This window comes from Schistocerca serialis, chromosome 2, assembly GCF_023864345.2.
Source record: "Schistocerca serialis cubense isolate TAMUIC-IGC-003099 chromosome 2, iqSchSeri2.2, whole genome shotgun sequence".
Classification (NCBI taxonomy): domain Eukaryota; kingdom Metazoa; phylum Arthropoda; class Insecta; order Orthoptera; family Acrididae; genus Schistocerca; species Schistocerca serialis.
Genome location: NC_064639.1, coordinates 287,760,468 through 287,784,345, shown reverse-complemented (window position 1 = coordinate 287,784,345; position 23,878 = coordinate 287,760,468). Strand labels below are relative to the sequence as shown.

General features: G+C 42.5%; 2 protein-coding genes across 5 annotated transcripts in view; both read left to right on the top strand.

Moving 5' to 3' along the window:
• LOC126457057 (allergen Cr-PI-like) overlaps nt 1–23,878 on the top strand; it is a 137,361-nt gene that overhangs the window by 90,617 nt on the left and 22,866 nt on the right. For all 4 annotated transcript variants that reach the window (XM_050093053.1, XM_050093052.1, XM_050093055.1 and 1 more), the window contains one exon: nt 7,279–7,579. In XM_050093053.1, coding sequence (XP_049949010.1) covers nt 7,279–7,579 — 301 coding nt within the window. The remainder of the gene's footprint in view (nt 1–7,278; nt 7,580–23,878) is intronic.
• LOC126457059 (uncharacterized) lies at nt 16,267–23,346 on the top strand. Its single transcript, XM_050093056.1, has 2 exons — nt 16,267–16,467; nt 22,454–23,346. Exons 1-2 carry the CDS (start codon nt 16,290–16,292, stop codon nt 22,966–22,968), a joined length of 693 nt encoding a protein of 230 aa, XP_049949013.1. The 5' UTR covers nt 16,267–16,289; the 3' UTR covers nt 22,969–23,346.

Genomic DNA, 23,878 nt, shown 5'->3' with positions numbered 1-23,878 from the left:
TATTGCTCAGAGCCATTTTAATCATTTTTGTGGTGTTACAGAAAGATGCTGAAAACGGAGTGGATTGCTGTGAGATGAACTTCTTTGTAGAATCGACGATGGAAGGATGTGTGGTAAACACTGCAAAAAAGAAATCACCAAAGCTAACCATAGAACATTAGCGTAAGCTGTTTCTCTTATTTTGCATATGTTATCGCACGTGTACAGTGAATATCATTACCAAGCAAAGGCGACGTAATAACTTCAGTATTAAAAAGAAGTATCCGGAACATGCCTATTCATCAATATGAGACCAACCGCCAGCGGGATTTTTCTTCGTCCTGGCAGTCGTTCCAACGCCGCGGGGTTCGCGCCGTCGGGTAGCATCCGCTATTGCATGATTTCGAACTTCATTTGTATCAACTTTGTAGCTGGATGCCCTTCCCGCCTCCAAAACCGCAGATAAAAATTACCGCAGCAACACAGCTGACTTCAAATTCAACTGCTCACGACTGTGTAAACAAAGACGATGAAAATACATGGAAAAAGAAAACAATGAAGGCATCTTCTCTCCTAATCCCTTATCGCAAGCGGTGACTTCCCTAATTTCAGCTAGGGCGCTGCAGTCATGGACTGTGCGGCTGGTCCCGGCGGAGGTTCGAGACTTCACTCGGGCGTGGGTGTGTGTGTGTTTGTCTTTAGGATAATTTAGGTTAAGTAGTGTGTAAGCTTAGCGACTGATGACTTTAGCAGTTAAGTCCAATAAGATTTCACACACATTTGACCCTAATTTCAGTGATTGCCTCAAGATTTGCTTTCTGTGATGTTACATAAATAACGGTAAAGCTTGATTTAAAAAATGGTTCAAATGGCTCTTAGCACTATGGGACTCAACAACTGAGGTCATCAGTCCCCTAGCACTTAGAACTACTTAAACCTAACTAACCTAAGGACATCACACACATCCATGCCCGAGGCAGGATGCGAACCTGCGACCGTAACAGTCACGCGGTTCCGGACTGATGAAGTGCCTAGAACCGCACGGCCACCGCGGCCGGCAAAGCTTGATTACACATCCAAATATTTGTTCGGTTTTCATAACAGACGTCGCCATTTGCAATATTCCTGCAGTTCTTGTTGACATTTCCTTAGTTGCTACTGAGTCTGTGTTTGCCAGTTCGCAGCTTGTTATGAGTATGCTTGATACGTGGAATGGTTTTCTCCTCGAATCATTCCATTTTGTTTCTAATTTGTAACGAACATTCTAATCAAATCGACTTAATTACGCACTGTTCGTTATTTTCTCTTATCATTAAAATGTTCCTGAATGTTGTTTTTCATAATTATGTTAGCAGGGATAAAATACAGGAAGCTAAAAGTTTTCTGCAGGCTGTACATAAACAACATTGCAGTTATAACAGTCGAAGGGATGTAAAAGGGAGGAGGTTGAAAAGGGAATAAGATAGGTATATAGCTTATCCCCAATATTATCCAAACTGCACATTGAACAAGCAGCAGAGAAAAGCAAGGAAAAATTTAGAACCGGGAATATGGAGCAGGAAGAAGAAATAAAAGCTTTGAGGTTTGACAGTGACGTTACAGTTCTGTCATAGTCGGCAAAAACCTACAAAAATAAGTTGAACGAAATGGATTAGTCTGATGAAAAGAGATTATAAGATGAACATGAAGAAAAGTAAAACCAGGTTAACGGAATATGGCAGATCAAAGCAGGCGGTGCTCAGGGACTTAGATTACTAAATAAGGCTCTGAAAGTAGAAGAGTTTTGCTATTTGAACAAAAACGTATGATAATGCCCGAAGTGATGAGGTTGCAACACGCAGACTAGCAACAGCAAGAAAAGAGTTTCTGAAAAAGAGAAATGTGTTAGAATCAAATATAAATATTAGGAGCCCTTCCCTGAAAGAATTTGTATAGAGTGTAGCCTTGTGTGGAAGTGAAATATGAGCGATCAAAAGCATTTGAAATGTAGCGCTATAGAAAATACCGAAGATTAACTATGTATATTGGATAACGGATTAAGAGGCACTGAATTTAAATGGGGAGAAAAGAAATGTATGAGATAACTTGACTAAATGAAGGGATCGGTTGACAGGACACATTCTTAGGTGTAAAGGAACTGTTAATTTGGCAATAGAAGGACGTCTACGGCGATAAAAATCTTAGAAGGAGACTAAGAGATGAGTACAGAAAGATAATCCGGAAGTATGTAGATTGCAGTAGTTATTCGGAGATATAGAGGCTCGCTCAGGATACAGTAGCGTGGAAAGCTGCGTCAAACCAGTCTCCGGACTGAAGACCACAACAACAATTGATATCGTATCTTTATCCCATAAAGTATGCCTTTAGAGAAAAATAAATTATTGGACAGGTTACATGAAATTTTGTGTGCTGAAGACATTAAGGAAGTACCAAAAGAAATGTTACACCCGGTAGCCAAGTTGTGATCATTCTGCACAACCTTCAGAATCACGTGACGGTGGTAATTTTCACCTTTCTGCAGACATCTTGTATTGATACGACAAAATAAAAATAAATATCAAATACAAATGCAATGGCCATACTAATGAGAAAAAAGATACCTTTTTAAAAAAAAATTAAAAGTCTTGCTCTTGGTGCGAAGGAAAAATAACGATCTAACTTAAAGTACTTGCCAAGGACTTCCACACCTATTACACCAGCTGCAGGCGCAAGGCAAGAAAATAAGAAAACCTGGAACTTAATACATGCATGGCAAGTGTAAAAAGGACAGAAGAAAAACTGTACGCTTTTCGTGCAATAAAAATGTGTACTAGAAACGAAGTGTCACTGACTCAAAACGCGTACAGTGCGGAAGTGAATCATTCATTATTCGTTTCTTAACTCTCATAATTCATAAGCGTTATATTTACCTTCATTGCAAAACATTTAAATGATTATCTAACTAACGAAGGGTTAATGTGTGCCACTGGTGTTAGATTGTTTGCAGATGATCCTGTCCTTTACCGTCTAGTTAAGTGTACAGAAATCAAAACCAATTGTAAAATAATTTAAACATCCGCCTGGTGCGAAAAGCGGTTAATTTTCTCTGGAAAAGGAAAAGTATGAGGTTATCCACATGAGTACTACACGATAAATCATATGAATCTAAAGGGTGTCAATACACCAAGGAATTACAGTTACGGAAGAGTTAATTCTTACGATCACATAGATAATGCTATCGGGAAGGTAAACCAAAGACAGCGTTTAATAGCCAGAACACATAGAAGATGCAACAGGTCTACGAAAGAGACTGCCTACAATACGCTTGTCCGTCCTCTGATAGAGTAGGCCTATTGCCATGTGGTATGTGATACTTACCAGAAGGACTGGCGGAGAACATCGAAAAACTCCAAAGAAGGGAAGCTCGTTTTGTATTATCGCGAAATAAATGAGAGAGTGTCATGGATTGATGTATAAGTTGGGATGGTAATCATTAAAACAAAGTTGTTTTTGGTTGCGGCGAGATCTTTTCACGAAATTTTAATCAGACACTTTCTTTTCTGAATGCGAAAATATTTTAATCTCGCCAACCTACATGGGAATAAATGATCATCGTAACAAAATAACTGAAATACGGCGTCGTAGGAAAAATGTAATGGTCCATTTTCCCCACGCACTGTCCGACCGTGGGGGCGGTAGAGAAATTGCCTGAACGTGGTTCGAAGAACCATCTGCCAGCCACTTAAGAGTCAATTTCTGAGTAGTCATGTAGATGGAGGGAGAGAAAAAATTATCTACACTTTTCGTTGTTATTAATATCTAATAATTTTCAAACCGTTTTTTGCTAAAAATGTTTTATGAATTAATGAGATTCATAGTGAATGAAGACTCTTCGCTCCGCTTTAGCTATTTTGTAGTCACTTATTGGGAACACTATCAGTTTCTCACAGTTACAAATTCTATTAGGGAAACTACGATGTCCCACAGTTGCAAATCGAAAATATTGATCCATTATAGGCTGCTGCAAGAGTGAAATTAGCACTAAGCACCAATAGGTCTGTGTCACACTGGTCACATGAAGTGATAAGACCATTATGCAAAGGTGAAAAGGATACTGTTTGTTAGGCCAGTGCTACAATGTATCAGTATTTACAAAAGGTGGTGGTTCGGCATGTACATTACTTTCAACGTATTCGCCATCCTTTTGAACGCATTTGGTCAATCGGTCCGCAAGCTTGTGTATTTCTGCCAAGAAGAAGTTTTTCACTTTTGCCCTACTTTCTGCACCTCCACATATGAGGAAAATCGACGACCTCGGAAAGAAGTCTTGAGCGGCCCAAACAATGAAAGTTGTAGGTCACAAGACGGTGAGCTATCGGATGGGTTTTTCCAAAACCAACTTTCTTAGTGGTTTCAACATTGTGGTGAGTTGTGTGCGGGCGTGCGTTGTCATGCAACAACAACACTTTCTTTGACAACAGAGCTCGTCGTCTGCTGCGAATTGCTAGCCTTAGCTTGTTTTCCAACAGTTCTCTATAAGACTATTCGTTTATGGTTGTTCCCTTTGCAGTGTACTATTCGAATTCAGGCCCATTTGCGTCCGAGAAAATGGTTAGCATAACCTCTCCCGCCGGTGTCAGACTCTTCCATTATTTATTACCCACTTTTTTTGCCTTTGGTGATCTAGGGTGTTTCCACTCTGTACTCTGGCATTTTGATTCTGATTTACAGTGGAGAACCTATGTTTCATCACCGGTGACTATCCTGGTCAAAAATGAGTCGCCTTCCCTTTTGAAACAGCCTAGCAAGCGTTGCCAATGTCAACTTGTTTCACGTTGAGTTATTCAGTAAGCTATCCTGGTATCCACCGCGCAGAAACTTTATGGAAGCCGCGTTCATCGTGGATAGTTTGATAGGAAGAACAATAACTGACGTCCTAAGAAGAAGCTAGCGTATTGATGTGTACTCACCTATCCGCTGAAACCATCTCTTGTGCTTGCTGAATCTCTTGGAGTGTGGTGAATATTGACGAGGGTCTTGCTCTCTCTTCATGTGTCACACTTGTTAAGCCACTTTTAAATATCTCGATCCACAGATAAAAACTTTTACGTGATACGGCACTGTCCCTCTATTATGCTGAATATCGACGATGAATTTCAGCCTCTTTGATTCCTTCCGACCAAAGAAGTCTAATCACTGCCCGTTGTTCCTCCTTGACGCAAACTAGTATAGGAGCGGACATTTTTACACTGTCATTGATAGAACGCAACCGAATTGGCCGCGGTGGAATGGAGTGTACATCACTATAGTGGTACCAGGTGGTTATAATAAAGTGCAGCTACTCAGAGAGATTCATTGTGAGCTGCCATTACTGTGCGGCCACGAAACTTGATAGATATTTAAAATGCGTTAGTGCGATTTAAGGTCGAAAACTATTAGTTCCAGTTTTGGCCACCAGTTGCAAATCTGGCGCTGTGAATGCAACCAAACATGTACAGAAATGTTTTAATATGTAATGGATTAGGAACGGAACGTGGGCAAAAAAGTTGAAATATGTGAGGAAGGCATAATTTTGATTTTGTTATTAACCGCAACATTCACAGTTTCTTCAGTATGAGCACTGGAGACGTCAATGAAATGCTGAATCCGTAAAACGACGTGATCAACAGTTGCTCGCAGCAGTTCCAGTGGAATGTTAGCAGCGTGCTCGTATATAGTGGCCTTCATATCAGGTAGATACTGAATGTGTCCCTGGTAAACGCATTGCTTTAGAGATCTCCAGAGCCAAAAGTAACGCGGATTCAGTTCAGGTGATCTAGCAGGCCAGGTACAGGCAAAAGTTCTGGGGGTAACACGTTCCTCGAAGGTCACATTAAGCGTATGTTTCACCGTGCGAGAGACATGAGCTGTTGCCCCATCTTGCATGAAAACAGTGGTTTCCACACAGCTGAGCTCTTCCAAATCAGGAATCATATGCTGTGTAAGGATGCCTCGATAGCGTGCAGACGTTACGGTGCACCTGACTGCCCCTCTGGGTGTACTCTCTTCAAAGAAGATCGAATCGAGAATAAAGCTGCTTGTGAATCTACACCACACAGTCACATGCGGCAGTGAAACGCTTCTTCGTGCAGAACACGTTTTCTAACATTGCCCCAAATTCGGCAGTTCTGTGTATTTACTGTTTCCTGAAGTGGAGGATGTGCCTCGTCAGTTCATAGAACATTGCCCGGCCACATACATCAACTTAGATCCGTGCCAGAAATCGAACAGCAAATTCAGAACGTTGCTGCAGACCATGAGGTTTCAGTTTCTCCTCCAACTGCATCTTGTGCAGGTACGAATATACAGACCGCAAAACTTTCCATACTGTTGACTATGAGCTGGACAATTCTCGTGACAATGGACGAGCAGTAGCCCTACCCGGGTCACGTGTTGTGTGGTCAGTCACAGCAACAACAAACGCGTCAGTAACTTCCTAGGGATAGGACGCCTTCCTGTTCCAGGTGTGAAAAACACGTGTTTTCGAATTTCATTATCATCTTCTTTAGCCGGCCGTTGTGGCCGAGAGGTTCTAGGCGCTTCAGTCTGGAACCGCGCGACCGCTACGGTTGCAGGTTCGAATCCTGCCTCGGACATGGAAGTGTGTGATGTCCTTAGGTTAGTTAGGTTTAAGTAGTTCTAAGTTCTAGGGGACTGAAGACCTCAGATGTTAAGTCCCATAGTGCTCAGAGCCATTTTTGAACCATCTTCTTTAAACCATTTAATGACATCGGGGCTCTCCTCAGACATTTCAGTCAGCGCTACTCTCTGACTGCAGTGCAGTGCTGTAATTGCTGCCACCCACAGAAAAAAATTTCACTAACAGTCTCTGTTCTCGATAGCCACACTGTTCACTCACGCTATGGCTTCTCAAACGACAGGGTAGCTGTCATAGCGTCATAGGAACAGTATACAGCGCCAGATTTGCACCTGGTGTCTAAAATTGGAACTAATTTTTTTCCAGTGCAAATCGTGTCCTCATTGACGTAATATCATACCTAACAAGTTTCACTGTCATACTGTAATTACAGCCCACACTGGGCCTCGTGAATAGTTACATTTTACTTACAACCACCAGGTACCAACTGCAAATGTGCATCTGCAGAAGACAGGGTGGTAATTATAAAGGTCTATTATGACGAAGGTGTAGACATGTTTTAATCCTACTCTTTGAATGCGCATGCCTCTCGCTCTGTCTTTGAGCAGTCTTTGTAGTAGCGCTGAAAAGAAAGACGTCATAAAAATCCCTATCTCGAGTGTTCTATTGTGGGTTCCCGCCAGCTGGAGTTCCCCGGCGTCAGGGTGGAGACCGTGTTGGTGAAGCCGCTGTCGACGCACCTGGAGCAGTTCGAGTTTGAGCTGGACAACGCGCTGCCGGCGCTCAACTCGTCGCGGCCTCGGCTGCTGGCCCGCCAGCGTCGCCTGACGGCGCGCCCCTTCCAGTACCAGCTGGCCGTCGCCAGCCAGCACGACGCCGACGTCGACGCCCTGTTGCGTGTCTACCTGGGGCCCCGCCGCCGCCCCGCCCAGCTCGACCACGACCGGCACCGTTTCGTCCTGTTCGACGCCTTCCGTGCGTCGTGTAAGCATTGCCGCTTCATTGCTTGTAGAGGGTTCATCTTTATTCCTACACATGCCACTGAGTCACTGCTACGGCATCCGGGCGGGCGCACTGCCTTGTGTAGCCTTACACTGAGGTGACAAAAGTCATGGGATACCTCCTAATATCATTTCGGACCTCTTTTCGCCCGGCGAAGTGAAGCAACTCCATGTATCATGGACTCAAAAAGTCGTTGGAAGTCCCCAGCAAAAATATTAAGCCATGTTGCCTCTATAACCGTCCACAATTACAAAAGTGTTGCCGCTCCAGGAATCTGTGAACGAACTGACCTCTCGATTATGTCACATAAATGTTCATGGCGGGCGATCTGGGTGGCCAATCTTTCCCTCGAATTGCCCAGAAAGTTCTTCAAACTAGGCGCGAACAGTTGTGGCCCGGTGATAGGCGCATCGCTGCTTGGGAACATGAACGGCTGCAAATGGTCTCCAAGTAGCCGAACATAACCATTTACAGTTACTGATAGGTTCAGTTGGACCAGAGCATGTAAAAACAGCCCACATCATCATGGAGCCATCACCCAGCTTGCACAGTGGCTTGATGACAACCTGTTTCAAATGGTTCAAGTGGCTCTGAACACTATGGGACTCAACTTCTGAGGTCATCAGTCCCCTAGAACTTAGAACTACTTAAACCTAACTAACCTAAGGACATCACACACATCCATGCCCGAGGCAGGATTCGAACCTGCGACTGTAGTGGTCACGCGGTTCCATACAGTAGCACCTAGAACCGCTCGGCCACCCCGGCTGGCTGAAAACCTGGGTCTGGGTCCACTCGAACCCTACCATCAGCTCTTACCAGGCCACGATTTTCCAGTCGTCTAGAGAGCAAAGGAGAGGTGCTGCAGGCTATGTCATGCCAATAGCAGAGGCATTCGAGTCGGTCGTCTGCTGCCATAGCCCATTAACTCCAAGCTTCGCCACACTGTCCTAACGGATACGTTCGTCGTGAGCCTCACATTGATTTCCGTGCTTATGTCACGCAGTGTTGCTTGTCCGTTGGCTCTGACTATTCTAAGCAAACGCCTTTCTTCTCGGTCGTTAAGTGAAGGTCCTCGAGTAACTGTGTTGACCGTGGTCAGAGGTAATGTCTGAAATTTGGTTTTCTCTGCTCACTCTTGACAATGCGGATCTCGAAATGGAATGTAGCACGCGTCTAGCCCAACTACGATTCCGCGTTCAAAGTCTATCAATTTCCGTCGTGCGGCCATAATCACATCGCAAACCTTATCACATGAATCACCTGAATGTAAATGGTAGTTTATACTAGAAATCTTGATTGGCGAGGTATAAATATGGAGGTGGAGGCGCATATGAAGAACACTTTCGTGCGTTTTTCTTGAATAATTCGAAAATCGTGGCCTCCAGTGAAAACGTATCCCAGTAAAAAACACAACAACATTAAATTTTCTACAAAAAGGTCCTGTTCATTTTTTCTGTAGGGCTAATAGTTTGCGCATAGCTAGCGTGAGAATATGAAAATCTTGCGCTTGGTTTTTGAACGACAGATATAACATTGCAGGTTGCATAAAACATCGGTAGGGGTAGCTGACTCACACTGTATATAAATTGAAACAGTTAGCAACCAAAACGTCTCTTTGCCGGCTGCATGCGAATTTGCATTCATACACTGAGAAGAATTTTGCCTTTTTAACTAGGCATTCTCCTTGGTTGTCCTGAAATAATACTTGAATTTTTATTAACCTGCTATTAGGACAGCATTAAGAAAGGAATCCATAGAAACAAGGATCCACAAGAATCTTGTCAGTAGGGACGAAGGTCACCAACTTATATATATATATATATATATATATATATATATATATATATATATATATGCCCGCTAGATGGTGCTGACATAGGTCAAACGGATATCAACTGCGTTTTTTTTTAAATATGAACCCCCATTTTTATTACATATTCCCGTAGTACATAAAGAAACATGAATGTTTTAGTTGTACCACTTTTTTCGCTTTCTGAAAGATGGCGCTGTAATAGTGACAAACATATGGCTCACAATTTTAGACGAACAGTTGGTAACAGGTAGGTTTTTTAAATTAAAATACAGAGCGTATGTACGTTTGAACATTTTATTACGGTTGTTCCAATGTGATACATGTACCTTTGTGAAGTTCTCATTTCTGAGAACGCTTGCTGTTACAGCGTGATTACCTGTAAATACCACATTAATGCAATAAATGCTCAAAATGATGTCCTTCAACCTCATTGCATTTGGCAATACATGTAACGACATTCCTCTCAACAGCCAGGAGTTCGCCTTCCGTAATGTTTGTACATGCATTGGCAATTGGCTGACGCATTTTGTCAGGCGTTGTCGGTGGATCACGATAACAAATGTCCTTCAACTTTCCGCACAGAAAGAAATTCGGGGACGTCAGATCCGGTGAATGTGCGGGCCATGGTATGGTGCTTCGACGACCAATCCACCTGTCATGAAATATGCTATTCAATACCGTTTCAACCGCACGCGAGGTATGTGCCGCACATCCATCATGTTGGAAGTACATCGCCATTCTGTCATGCAGTGAAACATCTTGTAGTAACATCGGTAGAACATTACGTAGTAAATCAGCATACATTGCACCATTTAGATTGCCATCGATAAAATGGGAGCCAATTATCCTTCCTCCCATAATGCCGCACCATACATTAAACCGCCAAGGTCGCTGATGTTCCACTTGTCGCAGCCATCGTGGATTTTCCGTTGCCCAATAGTGCATATTATGCCGGTTTACGTTACCGCTGTTGGTGAATGACGCTTCGTCGCTAAATAGAACGCGTGCAAAAAAATCTGTAATCGTCCCATAATTTCTCTTGTGCCCAATGGCAGAACTGTACACCACGTTCAAAGTCGTCGCCATGCAATTCCTGGTGCATAGAAGTATGGTTCGGGTGCAATCGATGTTGATGTAGCACTCTCAACACCGACGTTTTTGAGATTCCCGATTCTCGCGCAATTTGTCTGCTACTGATGTGCGGATTAGCCGTGACAGCACCTAAAACATCTACTTGGGCATCATTTGTTGCAGGTCGTGGTTGTCGTTTCACATGTGCCTGAACACTTCCTGTTTCCTTAAATAACGGAACTATCCGGCGAACTGTCCAGACACTTGGATGATGTCGTCCAGGATACCGAGCAGCATACATAGCACACGCCCGTTGGGCATTTTGATCACAATAGCCATAAATCAACACGATATCCACCTTTTGCGCAATTGGTAAACGGTCCATTTTAACACAGGTAATGTATCACGAAGCAAATACCGTCCGCACTGGCTGAATGTTACGTGATACCCCGTACTTATACGTTTGTGACTATTACAGCGCCATCTATCACAAAGCGAAAAAAGTGATCCAACTAAAACATTCTAATTACTTTACGTACTACACGAATATGTAAAAAAATGGGGGTTCCTATTTTAAAAAACGCAGTTGATATCCCTTTGACCTATGACAGCACCATCTAGCGGGCCAACCATAGCGCAATCTGGTTTCCCCCTTCAAGCTAGACGAGTTTCGTTCTTTGTAATTTTTTCGTTTGATGCTTATTTCGTGAGATATTTGGCCCGATCACTATCAATGGACCACCCTGTACATGTATACAAAACTCTTATATACAAGAATTTTTTAATATGTAATTGTAGGGTAAACAGTGAACTACTTGTCATATTCGCTTGGGCATTTAATATACAAAATATAGACAAAAAATAACCTACTATTAAACAATCATGCAAATATGACAAGAACTCACTGTTTACTTTGATTCCCTAGTAGTCAAACATCCCAATATGTGATCACAAAACCCATTCCTGTCCTACAATTGTGTGTTACAAAACACACACACATATATATATATATATATATATATATATATATATATATATTTCATAAGTGGACTCGCTGAAGCAATATTTTCTTTAATAGAAGTTGCTCCAAAAATGGTGTGACAAACTTCGATGGGTTGTTCAAGGTTTCTTGAGCAAAAAATCAAGGAAAGGGACCCATGACCAGAAATGTCATCCAACGACGCTAGAGAGCGTCCAAGTTACAGGCCCCGGTGCCTGCCACTATGCCAATCCTTTGCCTGCAAACGTGGCTTTGTACGCTGTCGGATTGTATGTGGGACGTCTCGCAATGCTGTTTGTTATCCAGTAATGGCGACTGATGGCCGCGATCGTCAGTGTGGAAGATTGAGCTGGCTGCTGCTTAGAAAGGCCTTGTCTGCTGTGAATGCGAAGCTTTGTCTGCTTCGGCTGATGACGGTTACAGATACAGGTTTCCATAAGCAGTTCGTTTTTCTCTCGGAGTCCTCTAAAATCTACATTGTTTTTCGATACACAGATGGAAACCCACGTCCAAAATCGTCATCCGCCAAGGCAACAGAGCACTGTATTCATAGTATTTACTAAACACCTAACTCAGTGTCTCATGTTACGTCGTGTTTTGTTTTTCCTAACTCTTTGGTAAGTCGGAATTGAACGTGAACCCGATGGGCCAGAAATATCTTCATCGTCATTCATCGCTAAGTGCTTTATTAATGAATACTGGACATTCATTGTGGCTGGCAGCAGTTGAAAACATGACGCGACGTTCGCGAAGGCTATCGAGTTGTACCAATGTGTGTCGGGCAGAACTGAGGAGCAAAGTGACAGTGCTATAAGGACAGACACGGTAGCCAACGTTGTTTATATGAAATTTCGACGTTTTATTGTTTTGATTATAAGAGATTATGTTTTACAAACCTGAATTTCAGAACAGTATCTTGTAAAAAATGATTTCTCACTGTTAGTTTCATCACAAGTTTTCACAAATTGATATTTGCATGGATTTCTAAAATTTTAGAAATTAAGCATTGTCTTATACTACTACTACTGCTGCTGCTAATAGGCTAGCACCATGGCTTCTACTGCAGTTATTTTTGAATTAATAACTGCTTCTAAACAAATGTAGAAGTTTGTAAGGAATAGAGAACTTGTATAATTAATTGTAAGGTATCTTCTGAAGCACTGCATATGCGTTAATGGAGTTTTCTCAAATATTTTGATTCATGCAAAGAAGCCTGAAAAACAATTTGACTCAGATTTGATAAGAGGGATGCCAAATATTAATCGGAAGAATACTCCAAGGGATTCTGAAATCAAATCGAGAATTACAGGAAAATTTAAAGACCATCAAGGGCCTCCAGCACACTGTACATTCGTTGTAGAACTAAGGAACAGGAGCTGACCCGTGAAAATAATTCACTCTCTACCCAGATCAGTAACCGAAAGGTAAATAGTAATGGGGAAATAAGTAAATAGAAGTATTTATCAATAAAAGGTATTATATTTTGACTTGTAGTAACAAATATTTGTCTTTTGTACGAATGCATGACGTCTGTTGTTTCAGATATGTCCTAAAGAACAGACACGACGTATTCATGTAACTGATCCCCCTCGACGGGCAATGAATCCACAGTCGTCACTGCGGATGCATATTACCATTCAGTCTCCAGCTAGCATGATTCAAATGGCTCTAAGCACTATGGGACTTAACATCTGTGGTTGGCCGAGCGGTTCTAGGAGCTTCAGTCCGGAACCGCGCTGCTGCTACGGTCACAGGTGCGAATCCTGCCTCGGGCATGGATGTGTGTGACGTCCTTAGGCTGGTTAGGGACTGATGACCCCAGATGTTAAATCCCATAGTGCTCAGAGCCATTTGAACCATTTGAACATCTGAGGTCATCAGTCCCCTAGACTTAGAACTACTTAAACCTAACTAACCTAAGGACAACACATACTTCCATGCCCGAGGCAGGATTCGAACCTGTGACCGTAGCAGCAGCGTGGTTCCTGACTGAAGGTCCTAGAACCATTCGGCCACAGCGGCCGGCTTAGCAAGGATGGAGGATGTAGATTGGGCCTGTTGATAGGTGGCGCTGGATAGGTATGTGGGTCAGCTGGATAGCGTGCTTAGACAGTCTGCGCATATTCCATAAACATTGTGTGGGTGGCGCAGTGGTTAACGGAACAGTATCCCTAGCAGGAGGTCACGGGTTCGAGTCCCCGACCTACATGCATTTTCACTCATCGTCAGTGCTTCAGCATAAAGTACCAGTGCATGTGATACCGTTAGTTCCTTCCCTTTCATTTCATTTCCTTTCTCCCCCCTCCAACTTCAGTTTACAAAAAATATCAGTCTCACTGTAAAAGAATGGACATCATTATATACAACATGGTTAATTGTAAAACATACAAAAATCAGATATTGTCTTTGTCAGAAAAATTTTATTTTTTAAAACTTCTTTACTTTACAAAGCTTCTTTGAAAACAATGTTAGCAGTTAAAATGTGACCATCATTTACTTTTCCGCTGTATATGTCTTAAGGATAAACAAATATCACTGAAAGTGTGAACTCGTGAAAAAGTCACATATGACTGTCCATGGGAAAAAAAGGTTCTGGTAAATTCTTTCCTGCCCTTTGACCTTTATTAATGGTCATAGCGAAGACTACTTTTATTGGGAATTGTTTTCTTCTCATTTTGAAAGGAAAGGCTGGATCCGAAGGTTAATATGGGGTATGAGCACAGTTTTATCAGAGTCAACGAATTTAGCTGTGCTGATGCACTCACCTCAAGTTATAAAAGTAAACGGCACTTACCTGTGATAATGAACGTTGATGTAATTTAGTTTATTCGCGCACTGCACAACGCTTGCTTAAAGAAAGCAAACAACTCTAATTGCTGTCGTGTATAACAGTAAAATTAAATTGTCGGTAGACGGCGCCTTCTAAATGCTCTACGTCGACATGTATGATCGAAATCGCGTATTAGACTACATACACTTGCGTAGAGAATAAAAACAGCTGCAACAGCTGTCGTGCATGTAAGTTAAACAGATTGTTAATAGTGGTACGCCGGAGTGGCCGAGCGGTTCTAGGCGCTTCAGTTTGGAACCACGCGACCGCTACGGTCGCAGGTTCGAATCCTGCGTCGAGCATGGAAGTGTGTGATGTGCTTAGGTTAGTTAGGTTTAAGTAGTTCTAAGTTCTAGGGGACTGATGACCTCAGATTTTAAGTCCCATAGTGCTCAGAGCCATTTGAACCAATAGATGGTACCTTCTGCTTTGATTTTATAAAAATGTATTCAAAATAAAGTTTTTTGGAGAATCTAATATCATTAGCTATTTGTGTTTTTTGTCTTTGATGGTGAACAAAATCTGGCAAAAGATGTCTCAATCATTAATTTTGCTTAAGTAATACGGGGGATACGGCGTACCGACAAGAAAACACTATTGAAAATAGTATATATGATGTTAGATTACGAAAACAAAAAAAATGGTTCAAATGGCTCTGAGCTCTATGGGACTTAACATCTCTGGTCATCAGTCCCCTAGAACTTAGAACTACTTAAACCTAACTAACCTAAGGACATCACACACATCCATGCCCGAGGCAGGATTCGAACCTGCGACCGTAGCAGTCGCGCGGTTCGGGACTCAGCGCCTGAACCGCTAGACCACCGCGGCCGGCGATTACGAAAACAGCTTTTCGTGTTATGTACCGGGTGATCAAAAAGTCAGTATAAATTTGAAAACTCAATAAGTTACGGAATAATGCAGATAGAGAGGCAAAAATTGACACACATGCTTGGAGTGACAAACAAACAAACAAAAAAAAAAACACCCCATATTGCTGGACGCGTGAAAGACCTCTTGCGCGCGTCGTTTGGTGATGATCGTGTGCTGAGCCGCTACTTTCGTCATGTTTGGCCTCCCCGGTCCCCAGACCTCAGTCCGTGCGAGTATTGGCTTTGAGGTTACCTGAAGTCGCATGTGTATCGTGATCGACCGACATCTCTAGGGATGCTGAAAGACAACATCCGACGCCAGTGCCTCACCATAACTCCGGACATGCTTCACAGTGTTGTTCACAACATTATTCCTCGACTACAGCTATTGTTGAGGAATGATGGTGGAGATATTGAGCATTTCCTGTAAAGAACATCATCTTTGCTTTGCCTTACTTTGTTACGCTAATTATTGCTATTCTAATCAGATTAAGCGCCATCTGTCGGACATTTTTTGAACGTTTGTATTTTTTTGGTTCTAATAAAACCCCATGTCATTCCAAGCATGTGTGTCAAATTGTACCTCTCTATCTACATTATTCCGTGATTTATTTAGTTTTCAAATTTAAACTGACTTTTTGATCACCTGGTACTTCCCCACTTGGTTATTCGAAATGTATAACAAATAGGAAGTTACATTAACGAAGCGAATTGAGTTAAATACACATTTCAGACCAGAAAAATGTCTAAAAATGCCTTTCTGACGCTGTGTCGCCAAGAAAGCTCTGTTATATTTTCTGTTGCGTGCACAAGAATAAATCGTAAACAGTAGTTTGGTAATGTTTTGGTGAGTTTGACAAGGCGGCTCCGGCGTCAAGGCAACGTCCAGTGTAGTTAGTGCCCGCGCCCCGTGTTATACCTACACGGTCGTGACGCAGTACAGGCGGCAGCGAGCCGGCGAAATCGCCGTGCCAGGCGCCGGCGGTGCCGCCGTTGGTTGCTAGGCAGCGTTTGCAGGCGGCGCTGAGCGGCGCAGATCGACTCGGCTTTTCCGCCGTATGACGACCGAGACGGCGTCTGTCTGCGGTGCCGTGTGCAGCGGCATGGACGAAATAAACACGCAGCAGCTGATAGCGCTCGTGCAGCAGAGACCTGTCATATGGGACAAGACTCTTTACGCTTACAAGGACCGCAAGCTGAAGGATGCGGCGTGGAGGGAAGTATGTGCGGCTCTGAGGGAGGATTTTGAGCTACTTGGACAGAAGCAGCGGCAGGAATTCGGTAAGTCCATTTTATGTCCTGTGATATTAGACAGCCATCTACGTTGTGAAATTTGTATCTCGAATCTGTCATCAACCAGAAGCCATAGCACTATTTTATTTTATTTGTTACGGGTCATCATTCTTGTGAACCGTTTGATGCAGCTCTGCTACGAATTCCTCTTCTGTGTCTAACTCTTTATCTCGGGGTAGCACTTACATCCTCAATTATTTGTTGGATATGTTCCAATCTCTGTATTCTACAAGTTTTTGCCTTTGTCAGCTCCATCGACTACCGTGGAAGTTACGCCTTGATGTCTCAAAAATGTCCTGTAGTCCTCTCACTTCTTCTAGCCAGCGTTTCCCGATTCTGCGGAGAACCTTCTCATTTCTCATCTTATCAAATGGCTCTGAGCACTATGCCACTTAACTTCTGAGGTCATCAGTCGCCTAGAACTTAGAAATAATTAAACCTAACTAACCTAAGGATATCACACACATCAATGCCCGAGGCAGGATTCGAACCTGCGACCGTAGCGGTCTCTCGGTTCCAGACTGTAGCGCCTAGAACCGCTCGGCCACCACTGGCCGGCTCTCATCAGTCCACCTAAGTTTCAACATTCTTCGGCAGCACTACAGCACTAACATTGCGATTGTCCCCTTTTCTGGCTTTCCTACAATCCATGTTTCACTACCACACAGTGCTGTGTTCCAAACGTACATTTTCAGACATGTATTCCTTACAGTAAGGCCAATTTTTGAACTAGTAGAGTACTTGAATCTTCCTTTGTCTGTGCTAGTGAGATTCTTGTGTTCTCCTTGCTTCGTCCACCACGTGTTACTCTGATTAAAGGCAGCAGAATGCCTTCGGTTCGTTTTCTTCATGGTTGCCAGTTCTGATGAAAAGTTTTACACTAATTGCATTTATGCTATTTCTCGTTACTTTCATCTCTCTTTTGTTTATTCTCGATCCATATTGCGTGTTCATTAGAATGCTGAGTCCATTCAAAAAGTCCTGTAATCCTTCTTCAGTTTCATTGAGTGTAGCAATGTCATCAGTGAATCTTATCATTGATATCCTTTCACACTGAATTTTGATCCCACAGCCGAACTTTCCTTTTATTTCCGTCATTGCTCCTTTGATCGAACAGTAAGGTCGAAAGCCGGCCGCGGTGGCCGTGTGGTTCTAGGCGCTGCAGTCCGGAACCGCAGGACTGCTACGGTCGCAGGTTCGAATCCTGCCTCGGGCATGGATGTGTGTGATGTCCTTAGGTTAGTTAGGTTTGCGTAGTTCTAAGTTCTAGGGGACTGATGACCTAATATGTTAAGTCCCATAGTGCTCAGAGCCATTTGAACCATTTTTTAGTAAGGTCGAAAGATTATTTCCCTGTCTTATAACCTTTTTAATCCGACCACTTCGATGTTGGTCTTTCATTCTTATTGTTCCCTCTTGGTTCTTGTACATATTGCACGTTATACATCTTTCCTTATGCTTACTTCTATCTTCCTGAGTATTTCGAATGTCTTACACCCTTTTACTTTGTCGAACGTTGTATCTAGGTCAAGAGATCCTATGGTTCAAATGGCTCTGAGCACTATGGGACTTAACATCTGAGGTCATCAGTCCCCTAGGACTTAGAACTACTTAAACCTAACTAACCTAAGGACATCACACCCATCCATTCCCGAGGCAGGATTCGAACCTCCGACCGTAGCAGTCACGCGGTTCCGGACTGAAGTGCCTACAACCACACGGCCACTGCGGCCGGCAAGAGATCCTATGAGCGTGTCTTGATTTTTCTTAAGTCATGCTTCCATTATCAGCTGCAAATTCAGATTGTCTCTATGTTGTCTTTACCTTTTCTACAGCCAAACTGTGCGTCATATAACAGATCCTTAATTTTCTTGGCACTACATTGCATCGTATATGTATGTCTGTGTTGTTCCTCTGACCGTTTTAACTGTTTTACCCAGCCAGCTATAGGGCGACCAACCGCTTAACGTTGACGCCGTACTATGACGCAACCCAGCATTCTTTAAGTTAACAACCACTGCCCGAATTGAAAGAGTGACATACTATGTGACAAATGAAAATCGCGAGAATGTATAGAGCACTTTGTTTCGAGAGCCTGAAACTTTGCCACCGAGCAATATGTCAACATGCGCCGATCAGCCAAAATATTATAAACACTGCCCATTGCGACGTCGGATGCCGCCTGGTGTCTTTGCGGGCCAGTGACGCCGTAACAAAAGTATGTAAGCGGAGCCGACACAGACTCGGATCACCCTAGCGAAGATATGAGCTGCAAATGGGGAAATTCGTTGACATAATCGACTTTGACAAAGGGCAGATTATTATTACGCAGAACCTGTGAACGAGTGTCTCTAAATCGGCGAATCTGGTCGAATTTTCATGTGCTTCTGTCATGAGTATCTACGGAGGATACAAGGTGACTTGGACAGGATTTGTGATTGGTGTAAAGAATGGCAGCTAACTCTAAATGTGAATAAATGTAAGTTAATGGAAATGAATAGGAAAAAGAATGCCGTAATGTTTGAATACTCCATTAGTAGTGTAGCGCTTGAGACAGTCACGTCGATTAAATATTTGGGCGTAACATTGCAGAGCGATGTGAAGTGAGACAAGCATGTAATGGCAGTTGTGGGGAAGGCGGATAGTCGTCTTCGGTTCATTGGTAGAATTTTGGGAAGATGTGGTTCATCTGTAAAGGAGACCGCTTATAAAACACCTATTCTTGAGCACTGCTCGAGCGTTTGGGATCCATGTCAGGTCGGATTGAAAGAGGACATAGAAGCAATTCAGAGGCGGGCTGCTAGATTTGTTAGTGGTAGGTTTGATCATTACGCGAGTGTTACGGAAATGCTTCAGGAACTCGGGTGGGAGTCTCTAGAGGAAAGGAGGCGTTCTTTTCGTGAATCGCTACTGAGGAAATTTAGAGAACCAGCATTTGAGGCTGACTGCAGTACAATTTTACTGCCGCCAACTTATATTTTGCGGAAAGACCACAAAGACAAGATAAGAGAGATTAGGGCTCGTACAGAGGCATATAGGCAGTCATTTTTCCCTCATTCTGTTTGGGTGTGGAACAGGGAGAGAAGATGCTAGTTGTGGTACGAGGTACCCTCCGCCACGCACCGTATGGTGGACTGCGGAGTATGTATGTAGATGTAGATGTAGGTGTAGATGTAGAGAAAGGTAGAATGACAGTGAAACTACCACTAGGCGCTGAATGGTTGGACGTGTACGGCTCTTCACAGAACGTGGGGCTAGGAGGCTTGTCTACTATGTAAATTTAGGATAGATGCTGATCTATGGCATCTCTGCCGAAAGAGCACAGTGCTAGTGTTTTGGAGCACACGGATCATCGTACACTGTTGAACATGGAGCTCCGCAGCAGACCACCCCTGAATGTTCTCATGTTGACCCACGATTGCAGTGGTCATGGGACCATCGGGATTTGACTGTCGAGCAATGAAAACGTGTCGGCTCTTCGGATGAATGACATTTTTGCTACGCTAGGTCGATGATCGTCTCCACAAACGCCGTCATCGAGGTCAATGGCGGCTCGAAACGTGCAGCGCGCCACGGACGCAGGTTGTTGGGAGCAGTTGTTGCGCTTGCATGGGACCTGCTGTAGTAATCGAAGACATGCTGACAGCTACGAACAACGTGCATCCCTTCATGCTTGACGTCTTCCCCGACAGCGATGTCATCTTTCAGCAGTATAATTATCCGTGTCTCGGAGCCAGAACCGTGCAACAGTGGTTTGAGGAGCATTAAGGGGAGGTTCACTATCTTCGGCCCGAAAAAAGCATGCTCTTTGAGAATTTTTTTCTCGGGATGAGTTATAGATATCAATGTCAAATTCGGTCAAAATGTTTATTAATATTTTGTCTACAAAGTGGAATTTTTTCGACCGGAAATGTCGAAGAGCAAAGGCGGAAGTGCCGTCGGAACGAAACAAAATTTCGATGTAGACCTCCACGCGAGGTATGTCACAGGTCAGCCGGCTCGTCTGAAATCAAAACTGAGTCGACGTTAGCGAAGTCTATAGGATTGTTTAGGAGTTGCACCTCGCTTAAGTTATTTGGACCATAGGAAACAAAACGGCGGCCATTTAAAAAAAAAATAGAGTTTTTCCACCGATTTTTCGACTTCGTCGCCCAAGTAAAAATATTTATAGTTGACGCATCGGAATAATAGTGGAACAACTCCTAGACAATTTAGTTAGCTTTGTCGGAAACAAAGAATCATGCCAATCGGTTCAGTAGATTTGATGTTACCATACCGCGCGATAATAGAAAGTCATTTCGAGAAAAACTCGTCTGAAGTTTTGACTACATACAAATGCAATGTTATCCACCTTAGGTTCAATTTGCTATTCCGGGTCCATAAACTAGTCCTTCCTCATCCTCATAGAGGGCGTTCTGCTCGATCTGGGCCATCCTGCGCTGCTCCAGAGCCGCTCGTACGGCCTGTGACAAGCACTTTTCGGCCGCTTGAATCCGGTGGTCGTATGAATGCTTGGCGAGCTGCGTCGAATAGTGTCCCAGGGTGACGTCCATCGTTGTCATGGTCTGCAGAATTTCTGAATACCTTTCGTTGAAGCTGCTCACTGCCAGGAAAGTCGCAATCTCCACAGTCTTCGCACCAGAATGCAAATGCTTGGGGCTAGCTTCCAAACACACGCGTTCAAACTTTCATTTCAATTTTGTCTGTTTCCTCCCAAGCACCGGAACAATAACTCGTCCTCCGAAAGAAAAAAACTGGTGCGTGAAAAAGGCAGGTGCATTTTTTTGTTCAACCTCGAATAACAAACATTTCCGTTCCGTATTCTGAAAAACCGTTTCAGGGGTGGATTCTAAACACTTTTTTAGATCCAAAAACGCAATTTAAAAAATCGATTTTTTGAACCAAGAGATAGTAAACCTCCCCTTAAGGAACATCATAGGGAACTCACGTTGATATCTCGGCGACCAAATTCGCCTGATGTAAGTCCTATGGAATCCATCTGGGCTACTACAGGGCGCCAATATCGCGTACGCCAATCAGCAGCCCATTATTTACACGAATTACATCACCTGTGCGGAGATATCTAATGCCACATACCTCCACAAACCTACCAACAAACTGTCTGAACTCTGACACGCAGAATCAGTGATGTAATTCGTTCCAAAGACAAACAAACAAGCTATTAAACAAGTGTTCATAATGTTTTGGCTCATTGTTGTAAGTACATTCGTTTTGTTTCGTTCACTACTCATTTGGTAGCCAAGCAGGTGTCAGACTACAAAGAGGAAATTACTAGGCGCACTCTTCGGCCAGTCAGAGGTTTTATTTCTCTCGATTATTGTCTATTTCACCTCTTGGATAGTTTTCTTGATGTGGAAAATGATAAGCAGGGTTGTACTTCAGAGTCCACCTTAAGCTGTCTGGGTAAATCAATTAAAAAGTCGGAGGATGGCAAAAACGTATCACCTCCGATAGGACCGTTACTACCAAACCACAGTGATGTTCAAACCAGCATTCAGGCCGTGAGCGTAGATTTTGTCTTTGCATTTAATAGTGATCCACGAAACGTATCTTTCATTGCAACCTGAAAAGGTTAAAGCACACTTGAATTTTCAACTGTTTCAAAATCATGCCATGTGTTTCTATACGAACTAAGACCTTCGTGCAATAAACAATGTGCTAGGTCTTCATCTTGTCAAGCAACTAAACTCTGAACTGACACTACACAACTGAAAAAATTTGCTGTTGTCCAAAACGAATCAAATATCTTCTCCTATTCCTCAAGTGCATTTGGCAAACGAATGAAATCTATAGGCACGTTATTCCCTAGAACCATTTCGTGCTCCTTCTATTTCAAAGTTTCTAATAGTTGAGATATAAGCTTGATATTTTACAGAAATTTAGAGGAATTTAGAGAAATTTTGGATGATAAAGACCAGAAATGTTGTGAAAATCTCTTTACTTTCTATTACAGGCAAATTGGCTTTGAAGAAATGGTCACAAACCAGAGACTCGTGGATGAAATCTGTTAAGAAACGTCATGAACAAAAATCATCGACATTTCCCGCCAGGCCGTCGAGGCTTTATTTGTACCACGAGCAGATGTTGTTTTTGAACAAGGTTATTGAGACATCCGTCTCTCAAGACAACTATTTTCCGCAAGAATCTACACCAACAAATGTGACGAGTGAAGCAAGCAAAACTGCACAATACGAAAAAATTTATGAATATATTCCAAAACCTGAAATCATAAATAATTATGCTACACAAAGGAAAAGAAAGAATGATATTAAGGTTGAGTCTGATGTGGAAATGAAGTTTTCGGACAATCAGCCGTGTAGAGAACACTGTGGCTGCCGGCATATGGCGTTCTTCAACAGCCTTCTGCCATCATTGTCCTTACTTGACGACACTGAAACTTTAAAATTTCAGTCTGAAGTCTTAAGCGTGTTACAAAACATCAAGAGAAAAAGAAGTGAATCTAGTTAAAAATTTACCATTGCATTTTATGCAACTTAGGAACTGCAAAGAGTCGCAAAATCCAGGTTAGTTCAATAATACACATTACCTAGCGGCATGAATTTATCAAAGCTGATAAGCCCAGAAGCCGACTCGGCGCGGCCATCTACACCACCATCAACTACCGCAAGTTGCTCCTTTTTGGAACAGGATTTATCGAATTTTTATGCCATTTCTCGTAGGAATAGCCGTTTGTCAGCATAATTGTGATTTAATTTTGCATAAATGGAAAACACAGTAAGTTAATTGTTCTGCTTGTATACTTTCATGATTCTGTACTTTGTCTTTAGTGAAAGTTTGAAAATATCCTGAATGATAACATTAAAATCCAAAAATTGAGCTTAAGGATATGATTAATTTTTCTTTTGGTATAATACTCTTTCTCATCTATATAATTTGTTCCTCATATCGCCCTCTACAATCTAACAAGTAATTAATAAAACTTATGAAATAATTTTTCTGCTTCATCCACTACTTACCTATATCAATTGCCATGACGCATTATGACAGCCTGTTGCTATCATCAGGTACTTTACATTTTAATTACAGTAATCGGGTAGGAATCGGGTGGAGGAAGTAGTAAGGTGCTGGGCACATTAAATCCAAAAAACATAATTTAATACCCATTATTACAACACTGATTAGAGTGCACTTGACACAAAACATTTTAGAATTGATCAAGATGGAAAATTTAAAACAATAAATATAAAGCCTGTATCAGTACTGAAATCTTGTAAGGAATTATTATACAACTAATTAGCCAAAAGGTTAATTACAATGTTAAGGTACAAGTTCAAGAAACATTGTTTTCCAAAATTCACAGTCAGACAACTATGTCTCTAAACTGACTGACATTTAACAAGTTTTAAATACAATACCA